At 56.7% G+C, this 15,439-nt stretch overlaps 4 protein-coding genes across 4 annotated transcripts; 1 reads left to right on the top strand and 3 right to left on the bottom strand.

Annotated features, from left to right (window-relative positions):
* Positions 1–3,089: 3,089 nt before the first annotated feature.
* On the bottom strand, positions 3,090–4,836 carry DCS_06774 (LipA and NB-ARC domain protein; the record flags this gene model as incomplete). The annotated part of the gene is made up of 3 exons (XM_040804062.1): positions 3,090–3,612; positions 3,710–4,351; positions 4,730–4,836. 3 exons carry the CDS (start codon positions 4,834–4,836, stop codon positions 3,090–3,092), a joined length of 1,272 nt encoding a protein of 423 aa, XP_040654166.1.
* Positions 4,837–5,408: 572 nt separating this feature from the next.
* DCS_06773 (uncharacterized protein) lies at positions 5,409–6,970 on the bottom strand (the record flags this gene model as incomplete). Its single annotated transcript, XM_040804061.1, has 2 exons — positions 5,409–5,830; positions 5,986–6,970. The coding sequence occupies 2 exons, from the start codon at positions 6,968–6,970 to the stop codon at positions 5,409–5,411; spliced, it is 1,407 nt and encodes a 468-aa protein (XP_040654165.1).
* Positions 6,971–9,038: 2,068 nt separating this feature from the next.
* Positions 9,039–10,268, bottom strand: DCS_06772 (uncharacterized protein; the record flags this gene model as incomplete). The annotated part of the gene is made up of 3 exons (XM_040804060.1): positions 9,039–9,327; positions 9,391–9,402; positions 9,469–10,268. The coding sequence occupies 3 exons, from the start codon at positions 10,266–10,268 to the stop codon at positions 9,039–9,041; spliced, it is 1,101 nt and encodes a 366-aa protein (XP_040654164.1).
* Positions 10,269–13,474: 3,206 nt separating this feature from the next.
* On the top strand, positions 13,475–15,352 carry DCS_06771 (C6 transcription factor; the record flags this gene model as incomplete). The annotated part of the gene is made up of 2 exons (XM_040804059.1): positions 13,475–15,175; positions 15,239–15,352. 2 exons carry the CDS (start codon positions 13,475–13,477, stop codon positions 15,350–15,352), a joined length of 1,815 nt encoding a protein of 604 aa, XP_040654163.1.
* Positions 15,353–15,439: the final 87 nt, after the last annotated feature.

Raw genomic sequence — 15,439 nt, 5'->3', positions numbered from 1 at the left:
CTATCGTGGCGCGACGGTGCGAGAGTCACGTATATATCGCTCTCCGCACTGTCCTCCACCGCACCTGCCGGACTTGATGGCATGGACGAACACATTGCACCAAGACTTCCCACCTTGCTCCAACCTCCTCCTCTTTCCACACCCGGCATTCGTCGCCATTCTACAACATAATCTTCCTTTTTTGCATCGCTGCAGATTCTAATTTCTGCATGGCGCCACCTAGCCACCACAGGGGTCTGTCACACCTGTCCTTCGTGATACCGTCCTCGTCCCGAGAGGCCCACACTTCACCTCGACGGGTGTGCGTTTCGTGCCAGGTGGACGGCAAACAGCATCGTGCATGCTATACCGACAAGCGGACCCTCCTCGGCTCTTGTTTGGGTCAGTCCAAAGGCCCTCCCAAGCACTCTACCGGTCAGCTTCGCACTGCCGCTCCCCTGACCAGTTCGACAGTTGCACGGGTCATCTCGCGTTACTGCTGCCCGGAGCTGGCTCGAAGGCATGAATGTCGCTCGTGGGTGGCAGGCACGGGGACGGGAGACGAGCGGACTGACCCGCGAGAGAACTATCGAGCAGCGTCCTCTCGCATCGGACAAGGGCCAGGAGCCCAAGAGTGCAGGGGGAGCTGCCGGCAATCAAGGCAAGGGAAGCGAATTTCGACACCATCCCACTCCGTCTCGCGGGTGGACATTTGTCACATCCACAAGCTGCTCACAGCCATCACACCTTGTGCGAGACTCGGGTTCGGTGCCACCGTGATCGGCGTAGATAAGGTTCGCGTCATGAACACGGCATTCGACTGCAATCTGTCAAGAATTTTCTTGTCGCAAAGCCACCGCTGCGTCTTGCCAGTGCAAGAACCGGCATATCAGCCGGATGCCGCCCCCTTCCGCCAGGATCCAGTCTTGATGCCGACGCCATGCAAGGATGCGGTGGATTCGGCGTCATGACAACCTTGCACTTTGTCAGACCTCCATGACCGCTGCTAACAGAATCCGTATCCAGTCTACCCAAGTGTGCAGATGGGGGGAAGTGTTCCCCATGCGTGTCGCACCAGATCGAAAGTCGCTCAGTCGCTCCATGCCTCGAGCAACTGTTCCCGGTCTGGTTCCGCAACTACGAATACCGCTCCAGTTCAATGTCCGATGGGTGACGTGGTTCGAGATGAAGGCAGGATCGGTAACACACCGATTTCAGTACGTGGAAGCGGTCGTGTTGGTACGTCGACACACACTCCCTCGGATTCTATACCCAGCGGCCCGGCCAGATCAGCGCTGGGCAAACATGAAGTGCACTGCCCATATGGTGTGGCTTGCCATGCAAGACCGTATGCATATTTCGAGGCCGGGCTTATTGCGTTGCCGCAGCTGTGAGGTACGTTGCCTCTCACCTTCCAATGCTGCCATGTCTTTTGGCATCCATGCGTGAGTGAGATGACGTGGCGAGCAGCATCGTTCCGACTTCCGCAGCCATCAACCCAGCCAGACCTCATACTCATATGCTTCGAGCACGCTTGCCATGCCAAAACTCATGATCTGGGCATCACTCCAACGGCATCTAGCACTGTTCAACGGTCTCCGTAATTTGCCGCAGAACTGGAAATGAATGCCTTCATCGTTGGCTGCCCGTTTGTCGCAATTATACGTATCCGTCGCATGACATGAGATGTCTCCGGCGTCATCGTTGGGGTATAAGATCACCTATTGCAAGGCGGGCCACACAATCATTGACGTTATCCCGGCCTGTTTGCGGCGTCACCTGTCACCTGTCACTGGCGGGATACCCTTGTGCATTCGGCAGGGCCGACATCTGACGATTACCCGGTCGGTGTGATGGGCATCGGCTATCGAGACCAGCTCCACCATTTTACTCGCAACCGTTCAGATTTTTGTCCAATCCCGACCTGTTCTAAGCCAGCCAGAACTTGGCTGTATGAATAAAACGAGTTGCTTCAGCCTTGAATTCAGCAACTCGAGCAGGACCCTACAGCAGGTGGTCCCCGCATGCGCTTTTACAGTAACTTGCGCTCGATTTCCGAAAGGCTCTCCATGGTTCAGGGTCAACCCCCCCCCCCCCTTCCCCAACGTTCCCGAATATCTTGTACTCATGGAAATCTTACATGTGCGAGACGTTGCCGCCAGCTCCGTGGGATATCACTTATGATTTCATGCAGCCACCATTAGGCCATCAGGCGGCTGGATATCCGCACGGGACGTCGACCCAACGTTCGTGTCTTACATCCGGTTCCCCGGCCCTAGGACCAAGCACGGAGTAGAAAAAATTGGTGACCCCCCTGCTGCGACGGTATTATCAACTTCACGGCTCCCGCGACCAGGGGTTCCTAGCACCTTTCTACATACGCCTCTTCTCGTAGACGAATGGTATTTGCGATGCCAGAGTTGGTTCGCCTCGGTATCGCCGTCGAAATGGAGACGAGGTCAACCCGAGATTATCTTGTTGATGGTTTGCTGCGGCATGTCGGTCAGGGGACCTGACAGCCTCCCGGTATCTCCGGTACGTGCAGGGACACATGGACCTACACCTACCTACGTGTCCATGTGCAGTGTCTCGCGCTATTTATACCGGTCACCCACTTCCGCTCCGCTCCGCTCCGCTTCCGTCCGGTCTTGGCGCGTTGTTGCAATGTGCCCAGATTATTACTCATGCTCCTGAAGCGACTAAGGGCCGGCACAGGTGTGGCATGTGGATCCAACTTGATGGGTAGGATTTTATCAAGTTGGCTACCAAGTCTCCCGCCTATAGCATTGAGGTACTTTGTTGGGCGTTTCCAATGCCAATGCAGCTGGTCTACTTGTCAAGCCGGCTAATGGTACGACGAGGAGCTCGTCATATGTTACACTGGCGGGTTCCTCGCCCATGGATGGAGAATCTCCTGTCTCAGCCCATATTGCATTCAGAGCAGTGGCCGCATCCAACGACTAAATACACTTTTGAGTAGACAACGGAGAAAAACGAAGCAGGAGAGGGACAAAATAGCGGCTTTTCGCGCCTTTGCAGGTCAACATCTTTCAGGAGAAATCGGAAAAGGAGCATATCATCGAAGCCACGACGCTGCTGTCGGTGCTCGTTCACCCCCTCAACCTGTACACTCGCTCCCCCCCATCCAAGATGACGAGTTCATCCTGCGCCGGTGAAAGCAGCGCCCTCGGTACCATTGGAGGATTCTCCGTCGATATCGGAGGAGACATGATGGAGCAGTGGCTCGCACTTCGAGGCGTCGAGCTTGCTGGTACGGTCAGGAAAGCATCATGTTCAAGACGGAGTGGCTGGGCTGCCCGTGGTTGGATGTCGTCGGAGACAGATACGGTACTGATTCCAGGGTGAATGGAACGCCGGTTCACGTAGGGAGACATTCGTTCCCGCAGCTCGTGCCGGATGCGCGCGGCTCGTTCCTGCTCCTCCATCTCCCATCGGACGGCGATGATGGCCGGTGCATCAAGCACCCACTGGCGGATGTCTGTCGAGATTGCTCGGAAGCCAGGGGCGCTGGGGCTGTCAAACTTGCACATCATGCCATGGGTCGCCTCGATGCCGTAGTACGTCACCCCCGGTAACTGCGGGCTGGCCGAGTTGGCGTCGACGACGATGATTCTAGGCTCTCCGGTTAGCAAAGTGGGAGACACCGGGAGCCGGAAACGGGTGCGACTTGTCCAGAGAGAGATGGGGGGGGGGGGTGGGATATTGGTACTTTGTGCCCTTGATGTCCGACTTGTGGTTCTCGTGTGCCATGTGGATGCGGAAGCGCTGATATATGTCCAAAAAATGGTTGTTGATATTGGACAGCGTCTCGTTATCCTTCTTGAGCGTCTTCAACAGGACCGATTCGGATTCGAAAAATCGGCGGGGCAGGATGGCGTCCGACATGCTCTGCAGGACGAGCCCCCAGGTGGCCACATCCGACCCCGTGTGTGGCGTGCCAAGGAATATGAGGCCAAAGGTTGAGACGTAGATGGAGCGATAGTCTTCTTGGTGTGCCATGCGCAGGTCATTCGAGTACAGCAGCGCCCGCTTGGTCAAGATGCCGCCCAGGCTGTGGCAGACCCAAACGATGGGGTTCCGAAAGGTCCCCTCGCTCTTGCGAAACAGGGTCAGGCTCGTGACGAGCGTCTGGGCGTGCTGGTGGATGAAATTGTCGCTGGCGCTGCGATCATACCTGCGCGAGTACACGTCTGCATTGTATCCGTACACCAAGACGTTGGCTGGGGTCCCCCTGAGGGCCGACGGCAGAAGGTCGACGGGCCAGAAGGTGCCGTTGCTCGCTGTCCACGTCTTGTCGGGGGAGCCGTTCAGGCCGTGCACAAGGACAACGTCAACCTTGGCATCCGGGTGGCTGTAGACTGCCGTTGTCTCGTAGCGCGATGCTGCTCGGTTGATCAGGGCCTGACGTCGAAAATTAGCATTTCTTTGGCGATGGCTTGAGCGTTGTCCGAGGAAAGACTGCCATTGCCAACGATGATGATGAGCAAGCGATCCCCATCCGAGTGCCGCTCAGGTCGTGTCACAGGAAGCGCGGTTGACGATCAAGACAAATCCCCAAGGGGCTCGTGGCGTTGGCACGTGTTGATTGAAGCTGGTGGATTCCAGGATCAGGGGTTCGGCGCAGAATCACGCCTCCTTTATAGGTCATCGACGGCGTCATGGGCGAGGACTGCGCATTCAAGGCTCGTCACGGCCCTGGTCGGAGACTGCCATCCATCCATCTGCCTACCACCCTAGCTCATTGTCTGGGTGGTGGCACTGCAGGGAAGCAGGACGGGTCCGCAGCACACAGGTAGGTTCTGCGCCATCAGGGGCTGCAATAATCACATCAGGCATGACGGTTCGAGCATGTGCGACATCGCACGCATGCCATCCATCGACCGCCCACGGAGGCGCTGCTGCGTGCGAGCTGTCGAGTGAGGATTGACTCGAAAGGTTGCCGTGGGTGGCTGGGCAAACCTTAGTGAGGTGTGGGCTAGCGACGGGCGATAGCTGCAAGCAAGCTCAGCCTGGCGAAAGCCTGTTCTCGAGGACGTCATCATCACAGATGACGGAGAGGAACAATCATCCGAGATCAGGTGTCAACCAGATGGCCATTCCGAGCTCCCTCGGGGCCGGCGAGGGGCTTGAAGGGCGACGAAGTGTGATGAAGCAGGTTGGTGCGTGGTAGGCGGTTGCATCGAAGCAGACAAGAGAGACGAGTGGGCAGAATATAGTGACCTGCGACAGACGGTACGGGGTCGCACGGTAGGAAGGACACGGTAAGAATAGAAAAGGAGGCGAAGATTCTGTATGGAAGCTCGTAATCGCTTCGGCCAGTTGCCAGGTTGGGCCCTTGCACGGCATGCGGAGACGACAAAGACTCGAATAAAGGTCCCGACGAGCGAGAGAGCATCCAACCTGATTGGTTATCGGCAGAGGAGGGCGGTTGCATTGGGGAGCTGCATGTCCAAAGCTAGACGGTCGGATTCGCGGAGACCTTCCTCGATACCACCACGGCCAGGTCGGTTGTGTGGCACGCCGCACCACCTTTTTCCAATGTGGGGACGGTTCCTTGGTTCGATGGTCTGCCATGCGAGACCCGGCCGGCCTTTGTTTCGGCGGTTTTCCATGACTAGCCTCGCATGGGTTGCAAGCCTAGGCGAGTGCTCGATGGACCGAATCCATCGAATCTCATCGTCGGCTTCATCACCGTCAACATGGCCAGGCGAGTTAAGTCTAGGCTGAGCTGAGCTCAGCACGCCATACTCGTGAGGCGGATTCCTAGGACAAACGAGGACAAGGGGGTGGCTCGCCATGCGGCCGAGGCTTCTCTCATGGCGAGTGAGGGCTGCACTCGGTCGCACAGTCGCCCTTCAGGATGCAGACAGACCCGAAGTGGGAATCGGGCATGGCGCGGCTTCTCGAGACAACGAGTGGAATGGCAGATGCCGGCGATGAACATAATCATTTAGTCTCTAGGGGCGAGCATCACGACGTACTCACGCGTGCTGCTCCCGAACTGAATCATATCCTTGTCCCTCAGCTCGAGGTAGCGGCTGTCGGGTATCTTGCTGTCGTTGAGAACGGTGCCGTTGGCGCTCTCGAGATCGAGAAGGTAGGGCTTCACGCGGCCGATCTTGTCACCAAACTCGTCACGCCTTTCGATGTAGCGGAACTGGATGACGGCGTGTTGCTTGCTGATGCTGGGGTGCTCGGCGTTGAAATCGACGACGCCGGCGTCGCGGCCGACGAGCCAGCAGCTCTTCAAGTTGAGGTCGATCGAGTCGACGATATCGGCGCCCTTGAAGACGTAGAGCTTCCACTGATCCCGCGATGACGGCTTGCGTGCCTCGGGCGGCTCGTGGTACTTGAGCGTGGTGGATGTGCCGTCAGCCTGGGTGACTGAGTTTGACATGGCCGCCAGAACACCTGTCGTTCCCCAGTTGGCCTTTTCCTTTGGCTGCTCGGGTTCCTCGCAATTATTGATGGCGAAGGAGGCTTCCTGGGAGGGTAAAGGGCCTCGGTGCTTGACCTTGACCAAATCCTTGCCGGCTTGCTCCCTTGGCGGCGAGGCTCGATCCGAATCATTGCGTTGCGGCCGCCGCCTTTTGTCGCGTGACCGTGATCGTGACCTTGATCGTGACCGGGACCGCCTCCGCCTGCGGTCCCTGTCTCTGCTCCTGCGCCTGTCCTTGCTCCTATCCCGGTCCCTGACCCTCTCCCTGTCCCTGGCTCTCTCTCCATCTCTCGTCCTGTCCGGCTCCCGATGGTGTCTCCTCGTGCGCGCCTCTCCGCCTCGACGGCGGTCGCCGTCCTCTGGGGTGAGCGAGGAGCGGTGCCTGTCACGGGAGCCGAGGCGGGGACGGTGATGGCGGTTGTCGTGGTCTCGTGAGCTCCGTCGTGGGTGGCCGCCGTCATCGTCTACGTCGAGATGGCCGTCACGTCGCGGCCGACGGGAGTTCGCATCCGCCGGCTCAGCGGGCGGCATGGTGTCTCGCTTGCGAAGTCCCCCTCGGAGGCTGTGCCTACTTTTCTTCCCACCCGCACGCAGTGGGCAGTGTCGGCGGTTTCAAGGTTTTTGTCCCTGTCGAAGGTATCGAAGGGGCGGTCAAATCATGGAAGGAAATTAGCGAAGGCGGTTACACTTTCTCCCAAGTGTCTTTGGCATCTGCGCCACCCAGTGTGGAGAAGGGAACGAAGAACAGTACTGTGCTTGTACATGCAAGTCGGAGCACTGCGAATATTACTGCTTATTAGGTACCTTACAGTACTGTGCAAGTTATTGGGTAGGTACTGGGGTACATACGTATACTTTGGTGCACTCGAGTAGATGTAACAGTGCACTGTACAGTACATGTACATGTTTATAGGTGTTCAGTGCACTGTACATGTGCATACTTGGTAGGTACTTAGGTATTCATAGGTGTGTACTGTAGTGCACAGCACTGTACATGTACATGCTCATACATGACCATGTACAGCTACACTGAGGCGCTGCACTGCAATACTCGTGCTGTACTTGCCAGACTGTTGGCAGCGGCAGATAGTGCCACCCACAGCAGACAACAGCCGGCTTTAGTGGCCTGTGGCTGAGGTCCAGCTGAAGCTGATGGATGCAGGATCCGCCTCACCCCTCCACCACTGCTAGTATGGGTCGGTCTCGGCATTAAAGGCACAGCACATAAGTGTACCATTAATTACTCCGTAGAGCATGCTATTACTTGCAGCACATGTACATGTGCAGCACAGTATGAGGCAACAGTCACTGGACAAAATTGACGATGGAACTTTGGTTGCGCTACCATTACAAGGTGAATCGACACTTTTGCCAGCCCACTATACGTTCTAGTACTGTAAGTAGGTAAGCAAATTAGTTGTACACCTTGTGCCGTGCTCACTGTGCTCGGTTTATCTATCGGATCTTGCCCCAGGGGGTTTCAACCCACCGCGTCTGTTCGAGTTTGCAAGTGGCTGTGCAACACTCTACCGAGCATGTAGGCGAAATGGGAGGGTAGAAGTCGGGATAAAGCCCGCACATGGTCTTGCTTCACAGTGCATCTTTTTCGTCTCTCGTCGGCCCCGTTTTGAAGTGCCTGCTTCGTACGCTACATCTACAGAATACATGCGCATATCAATCGCCAATCGTCGTGCCCTTCCTGCTCTATACACCTACCTGGGTGCCACACTTGCCAACTGCCCGGGCTGAACCCGATGCGGTATTGTCACTTGCAAATCGGCATCCTACGAGTATTTTCAGCCGCAAGAAATCTAGCCCTCCGGCCATTGCTGTCCTGCTTTCTTCATTCACTGCATGGCCGCACTTGTTTGTTTGAGCGGTAGCACACAGGTCTGAGTCAATCTGCCATGATGCTGTATCGCCGTTGAGTTGACAACATGCGATGGTGTGGATGCACTTGTATTACTTACCTAGTACTTGCATGTACTTGCATGTACTTGCAGTAAGTAGTTGTATAATACTAATAATACTTGCACTTGCACTTGTACAAGCAAGTACATGTTCTCATTCCCCTGGGTTTTCTTAGCGTCGTCGATATTGCTCTGGAGATGATAGTATACCATGAGTATTAATGTGTATAATTAACCCTCACTGCTCCGTAACCATGACTTATATGCAAATCCGTCACCAATATTGCCGGCAATTCAGTGCACCGAATGCAATGTGTATTTTGACGTTTGCGCATGGTGCAAGTGACGCTGTATTGCACTGCACTTGTAGACTGCGCAGACATGGTGCGGTCTTGCTGGACAGCCGCACAGAGTCGTAACTCGTGCACGATACCCCATCCTTTCCATCCAGCAGAAAGTCGAATAGCAAGCCTTTGTCATCCAGTCCTTCATTCGCCTCAGTCATGGAGTAGTTTCACCGAGGTGACCACGACTACTTACCTACAACAGGTACTCGAGTAGCTGAAATTTCAATCGGCGCGATTCGAGTGGTAGTTTTGGTTTTCCTCCCAACGCCGCGATCCTGCGAGTCATCCTCGTACAAGTAGATTGACGCAATGTATTTTCGTCGCGTTCCCATCCCAGAGCAATCATTCGTATCTCGCGTCGGTACCCATTTCAGCCTTCTTTGCGATACAGGGGACTGTGCGATTCAGCGTCTTCGGCCTGTCGATGGCAGACATGACCCGCAGGGACTTCAGGCGCTGCCAACTGCGCGCGCTGCCGTGCTGTGCTTGCGCTGAAGGGTGCAGCTTGATTTGGTCGGTGCGGGGGCGGAGGCACCAATTATGTAATCGGCGGCATGGCGCATCTGCACTGGAGGTGCGGCGATATGCCGCGCCAGAGCCTGTCCAGTACCCGGCGCTAACCGCTGATTTCCTACCGGAATGTTAGTGCGCAGTAGCATGAACTTTACTCCGCACGCCACTTCAGCGCACCCACCCACCGACATGCCTGTACTTTGTAGTGAGTGCCACCCACTAAGACCGCTCTTCGTGTACAGCAAGTACGGGTGCCTACAAGCAACTCGCGCGGTTCACTACAGGCATAGCACACCGAGTGCTGGGACCGGTTCCCACCCACGCACTCTCATGTTCCTGCTTATGGCACGTTTGCAGCACCGTCATGGAAATACGAGCAGTGGCCATCACGGTGCTCATTCGAGTCAAATCATTGGTGTTTTGGCCCGTGGTTCGGAGCATAGCATACGAGAGGGCGACATGAAAGTGGCCCTTTTGCCTGAACCGGGTGGGTGCCAGGCTGCCATCTCGCCATCCTCCTTGATACCGTTGCATGCATATTACCCAGTATTGTGTGTTGTCATCGATGTTGGTGTCTGAAGGCACTTGCAAGTACTCTCTGTTTTGCTGAACGTGAGGAACACGGAGGGTCCTTGCTGCTGTTGATGAATTGCCCTCGCCGTCACCGCTCCGAGAGGCCCCCTCCGTCTCTGGCTGGCAGAGTTCCAGTTCCGCACGTCGTTCCTTGACCTTGTACGTGTATACCCATACGCTCCGTGTACGAGTGTTCCTACCCACGAGGGTTGGTGCAATACGGCTGCGGCACGGCACGCTCTCTGTTCTGGACGCTGCTTCGCACCCCGACGGACGGTTCCATTTCAACACGACCGAGCCTGCCGGCCAAGCCTGGACGGATGACTGTCCGCCACGAAGTCCTCGCCGGCGACACGATGCGGTGTCGATGAGACGGCAGGCTCTGGTCGGCGGTTCATTCGACTCACCGACCGACCACGACGGCATTTGGGGGCCTGCGCGAGGAGATGACGTCAGCCTCGGCGTGGCTGCAGAGAGGGCAGGCATCTCGGGGCCTCATCTGTGTTCCGGCCAGTCACAGATGGCCTCGTCGCATGCCTGGACGCGTACGCGCTCATCCTCGTCCGAAGACCCGGCACGGGACAGCGGTTCCGAACGCGGAGGGTTTGCTGGTCCGACGCCGTCCTGCTCGTACGCATCACCTGCTCGCACGCATCACCTGCACCGAATGGTAAGGAATTGCTTCGAAACGAGCCATCCATCACCTCGGCCTCAGAAGCCGCAAAGTTGTCGGCGAGGGGCCGCTGCACGATGGGAGCTTACCCTGGACGAGAACATGGAGGGCGAGAGAGGAGGCTCACGCCGGCGGAGGGGGCCGGGAAAGGATTCGATTCGAGAGTCGGCGAGTCCTTGCGGGCTGGTCTCTGATGCCTGCACTACCCGCGGCCGAAAGGTACGATGATTAATTAATTAATTGCTAGTGTTTGCTCGGAGCAATACGGTCGGGTAGCCTCGTTGACTGTGGTCTACCCGTACACACGTGCAGCAGTAGCATGCTGCGCACATACTTCGTACTTACTTGCACCTACTTACAAGGTACTTGGCTGTGCGAATGGAGGAGCATGCGTACTCGTGGCTGCTGGCAAATGCACAGAATGTACGGAGTAAGTACTCCGCGCAGACAAGTAATGCATGCAAGTAAGCAGGTGGAAGTACAGAGTATATGGAGTGTGGCTTCATACACGTCGTGTACCTAGCGAGTACAGTACAGTCCCCCGTACTTGCATGTACTGTGCTTGTGCTGTACAGTACTTGCTGTAAGTGAGTAGTTTAAGGCACTCGTACTTGGACGTACTTGGACGTACTTGGACTGTACTCTGTAGAGTACTTGCACTTCGAACGCACGTATCTGTACATGATCGGGTACCGTATAGAGAACTAATACGAAGTACATGTACTTGATTCGACTCCGTGCGAGTTTCGTGGGTTCTTTGCCAGATCCCCTCATGGGGCTACGGGCTAGAAAGGCCATCGGCCCCATCAGGCTGAACATGCATGACTCTCCCGCACCCTGGGGTCTGTCTAAGTACTCAAGTACATGTACAAGCTCCTGGTGTCTCGGCGAGTGTCTCGCAGAGATACAAGCAGCAGAGTTCCTTGGCGACTTCTACACGTACTTACACCTCCACCATCGGATGCCATCTTCCCCTACAACGGAAAATCAACAACTGACTGCATGCTTCAAGAAATTCTTCAAGGCCCATGGCCGCATTGAAATCATTACTTGCCCTGCGTACCGATGCTATACGGGTGAGCGTATTTGGCGGTAAAGTATGGTGAATAATCCTTGTAGCGTTCGAGCTAGCTTCTCGCCGATAACCATGCGTGCTTGCTGTTAGTCGCCGTACGGGGCACCTCCGTCCCATCAATAACCGACCGCCTTATTGCGTCATGTGTCTATCACCTCCCCCTTCGCCGTCTTGCACCATGGCGATAAGGGAAAAAAAAACAACGGCTGACGACGATGCCGACGGTGACGATGGCATGGGCCACCACGGTGCCTGGTTTCGGCGTTGGGGGCGAGTGCGGTTGTCGGTGTGCTTTACACGGCACATGCCCTCGCACTTGAATCTTACATTTTCGGTGAGAGCAGCAAGGATCGGCTATGAAACAGGTACGCTCCTCGCAACCCGGCTTAATACACCGTACGTGCTGTGCTTGCAGGAAGTGTAAGTAAGTAGGTTCCTGCGCATGCGTAGTTCGGCGGTCGCCGACAACGGTGACTGCAAGTGCAGTACGTACTCCGTACGGAGTACAAGCACTTGGATACAAATACGGAGTATGGAGTAAATACTGACGGTGACACTAACCGTACCCAACGTTTTCCTTGGTTCTCGAACGCAGCTCGTATCCACCTTTGGCTCATTTGTCATGACTCTGCCGCACGCCGGCACCATCGCCGAGGCACCCTTCCAGAATGACCCGCTGCTGGCAACAGGCCTGTCGAAGAAATGCTCCGTACGCGTGCGCGTGTCTTACTTGGAAGGCCGCATCCGCAGCACGTGTGCGCATAGCTAGCTGTGCTTGTACTTGCACATACGAATTGCAAGTACCGAGTACTCCGCCACACATGGCGTCCTGGCAATGACCGAGCTCAAGCATGAAAAGTATTGTAGGGGCACTCGTGGCACTGCAGGTACGGAGCATCCAAGTACTTGCGGTGCTTGCGACGCACTGTACGGAGTACCGACGCACATATTACTTGCGGTGGACTTGCAAGTACTTACTAGGTACTGTAAGTGCAAGTAAGTACGGGGTTGTTGCAGTAAATACTTGCAGTAATAATACTTGCGCATCTGGTAACAAGTACACCGTCCAACCACTAGGCTACTACTCCGTACTACTAGGTAGGTACTCTGTTCCAAGGTACGGAGTACCGAATACCTCCTTACGCCTGCATACATGTTGCTCAGCCCGTCATCGGTGCTCCATTTATATGCGCCAATCTCAACGGGGATCGCCATATTAGTCGACGGGGCGGTTGGCCTCGTCAGAAGCCGTTGATTCGTCACCCTCCGTCCATAAAGCGCCTAGTCGCCTTTCTGCACGTGATGCCCCGGTGCCGGACTCCACTTGGACTGAGCCGTTGCTGCGAATGCCGTCCATGGTCCTGAAGCCTCTCACCACATCCCACCCTGCTGGGACAACCCCAAGTTGGGCCTCTCCACCCACCAACACCATCGTCCACCTTCGACGCAGGGACATCCCATCGATGCTCATTTCATCTCATCCCCGTACCCTTCCACAGTATTACTTGCCTTCCCGTCCTATCCCATTCCGTTCCTATCTGATTCCCATCTCGTTGGAATTCCATTCCCATCTCGTGTCACCTCGTACCCCATCTCATATACCCCATCTCACCCCATCCCATCCCATCCCATCCCGTCTCGTCCTGCTCCGGTCGCATTTCATTCCCTCGTGTCCTGCTCTATCCCATCTTGTTCTTGTTTCATTCCATTCCGCCGTATCCTGAACTGTCCTGTCCTGTCCTGCCCTATCCCATCCCATCCCATCCCATCTCATCTTCTCTCATCCCATCCCATCCTCTCGTATCCCTCCCCCCTCTCCTGCTATCCCTTCCCTTCGCCTCGTATCACCTCCCGTCTCATCCCCAGCACCATCCTACCTGCTCCTCCTTCCCGCGCCTTCGCCATCCTTGCTCTGCGCTGCGGGCACCGCCATGAGTGGAGGCGATGGTGAAGCTGGAGGCACCGGTCAAGCTGGATCGCGACGCCTCGGCCACGGTGACATCGCCGACGACAACTAGTCTTCCCTCGCGGCAGCGCAAATGGCACCCGCGAGTTTTTACCGGCTGCGTCAACTGCCGTCGGAGGCATGTCAAATGCGACGAGCGCACGCCGTCCTGCACCAACTGCACGAGGCTGAACCTGTCGTGCAACTTTGACCGCAAGTTCGTCTTCAAGGCCGTTCGCCCAACCAAGGGCCAACCGCAGCAACCGGCGGGCGGTAGATCGTCGGCGCTCGACCAGCAGGTTGCCTCGTCGAGTTCCACTCCCGCCTCGTCCAGCGCGGATGAGATCGTCGACGATGTCGTTTGTCGCAGCCAGTACCAGTCGGAGCACGCCGGGTCGCTCGTCTCCACGGCCGGCACCGGCGTCATCACCTTTGCCGGCGACCTCGACTCTACCTTGACTCCTCTCGACTTCGCCTCCAGACGCGGTGCTTCTCCCACCGGACCGGTCAGGGGCATCGAGTCGTCCTTCCGAGTGACGATGCCGGACCCGGCCGCTCGCGTGGACGTCGTCGACAACCTCTACTTTCACCACTTCCTCCACACCGTATCGACCTACCTCATCATCTACGACACGCCCTCCAACTCCAACCCGTACCGGATGCTTCCCACCCTCCTCGGCCGCTCCGGCCTTCTCCAGGATACCATGAAGGCGCTCGGCGCCATGCACCTCTCGGGACTCGCCCACAACCAGAACAGGTACGCCGATCGGAATGCCGCCGTCAAGCTGTACGGGAGCGTCGTCACGCGCCTGCGCGACCTCGTCTCCTCGGGCCAGAGCAAGGCAAGCCTGGAGCTCCTCGCCACGAGCCTGCTGCTCTGCATGTTCGAGAAGATGTCGTCCACGGACGCATCCTGGAAGATCCACCTGCTGGGGGCCGGCCAGATCTTCCGCTCCCTCTACAGCCCTCGCATCGCCCACCCCGGTAACGAGGGCACGGAGGAGCTCGGCGTGTCCAACGCGCTCCCTCTACGACGATTCCTCGTGTCCATGATGTCGTATCTCGACGTCGCCGCCTCCTGCGCGACGGGAGAGGGACCACTGATACCGGGCGACTACTGGGAAACCTTGGGTGGCGGCTGGGAGTACAACCTCGGCGTCCCAAGCTTCGCGACTTCGCGAAGCCCCGCGGACCGCACCATGGCCCAACTCCGAGCCTCCTGGTCCAGGGTCATGTCGACCCAGGCGGAGATCAGCCGGTTCGCCAAGCTCTCGCGCTCCGGTTTGGACCGCCATCAGCGAGAAATGATGCACAGAGACTTGGCCTATCGGATTCGAAACTGGCACGACGCCGCGCCCGACATATACTTGCGCCTCGACGGCATCAACGAGGTGCCGTCGGGGTCTTCGGAAGAAGATGCCGAGGCTCTCACCGCCGCCGCGTGCGTCATGTCCTACGCCCTCGGCTGTTCCGTCTACCTCGAGCGAATCGTGACGCGCCGCATCGGAAGCGCTGCGTTCGACCCTGAGATCAAGACCATCGTCGATCGGATACTGACGCTGATTTTCAACTTTTCGAGCGGCATCAACCAGTTGGCCATCCTCTGGCCGCTCCTGACGGCCGGCATCGCCACCGTCGATGAGGAACAACAGAACCGGGTGCGGGGGCAGTTGACGGAGATGAAGAATTTTGGATTCAAGGTAGGTTGACGAGCATCGAGCGAGCGACCTCGGCTGCGCGCGGCCATCGCTGACGAGACTTAGCACGTTTTCCGAGTCCTGGACACCTTGGAGTATTCCTGGGAACAGATGCGGCTTTACGGCGGCCTGAATTACGCCGAGTTTGAGGCCATGATCTCGGCGAATCTGGTTCCTTGATTGGTCTTGTCGGGCATTGCAATGCCCTGCCATGCCAGCCTTGAAATTGGAAACTTATTGAATTATATATATCATACATGTATATAT

Source organism: Drechmeria coniospora, chromosome 03, assembly GCF_001625195.1.
Source record: "Drechmeria coniospora strain ARSEF 6962 chromosome 03, whole genome shotgun sequence".
NCBI classification, from domain to species: Eukaryota; Fungi; Ascomycota; class Sordariomycetes; order Hypocreales; family Ophiocordycipitaceae; genus Drechmeria; species Drechmeria coniospora.
This window is presented reverse-complemented; position numbering and strand designations above follow the sequence as displayed.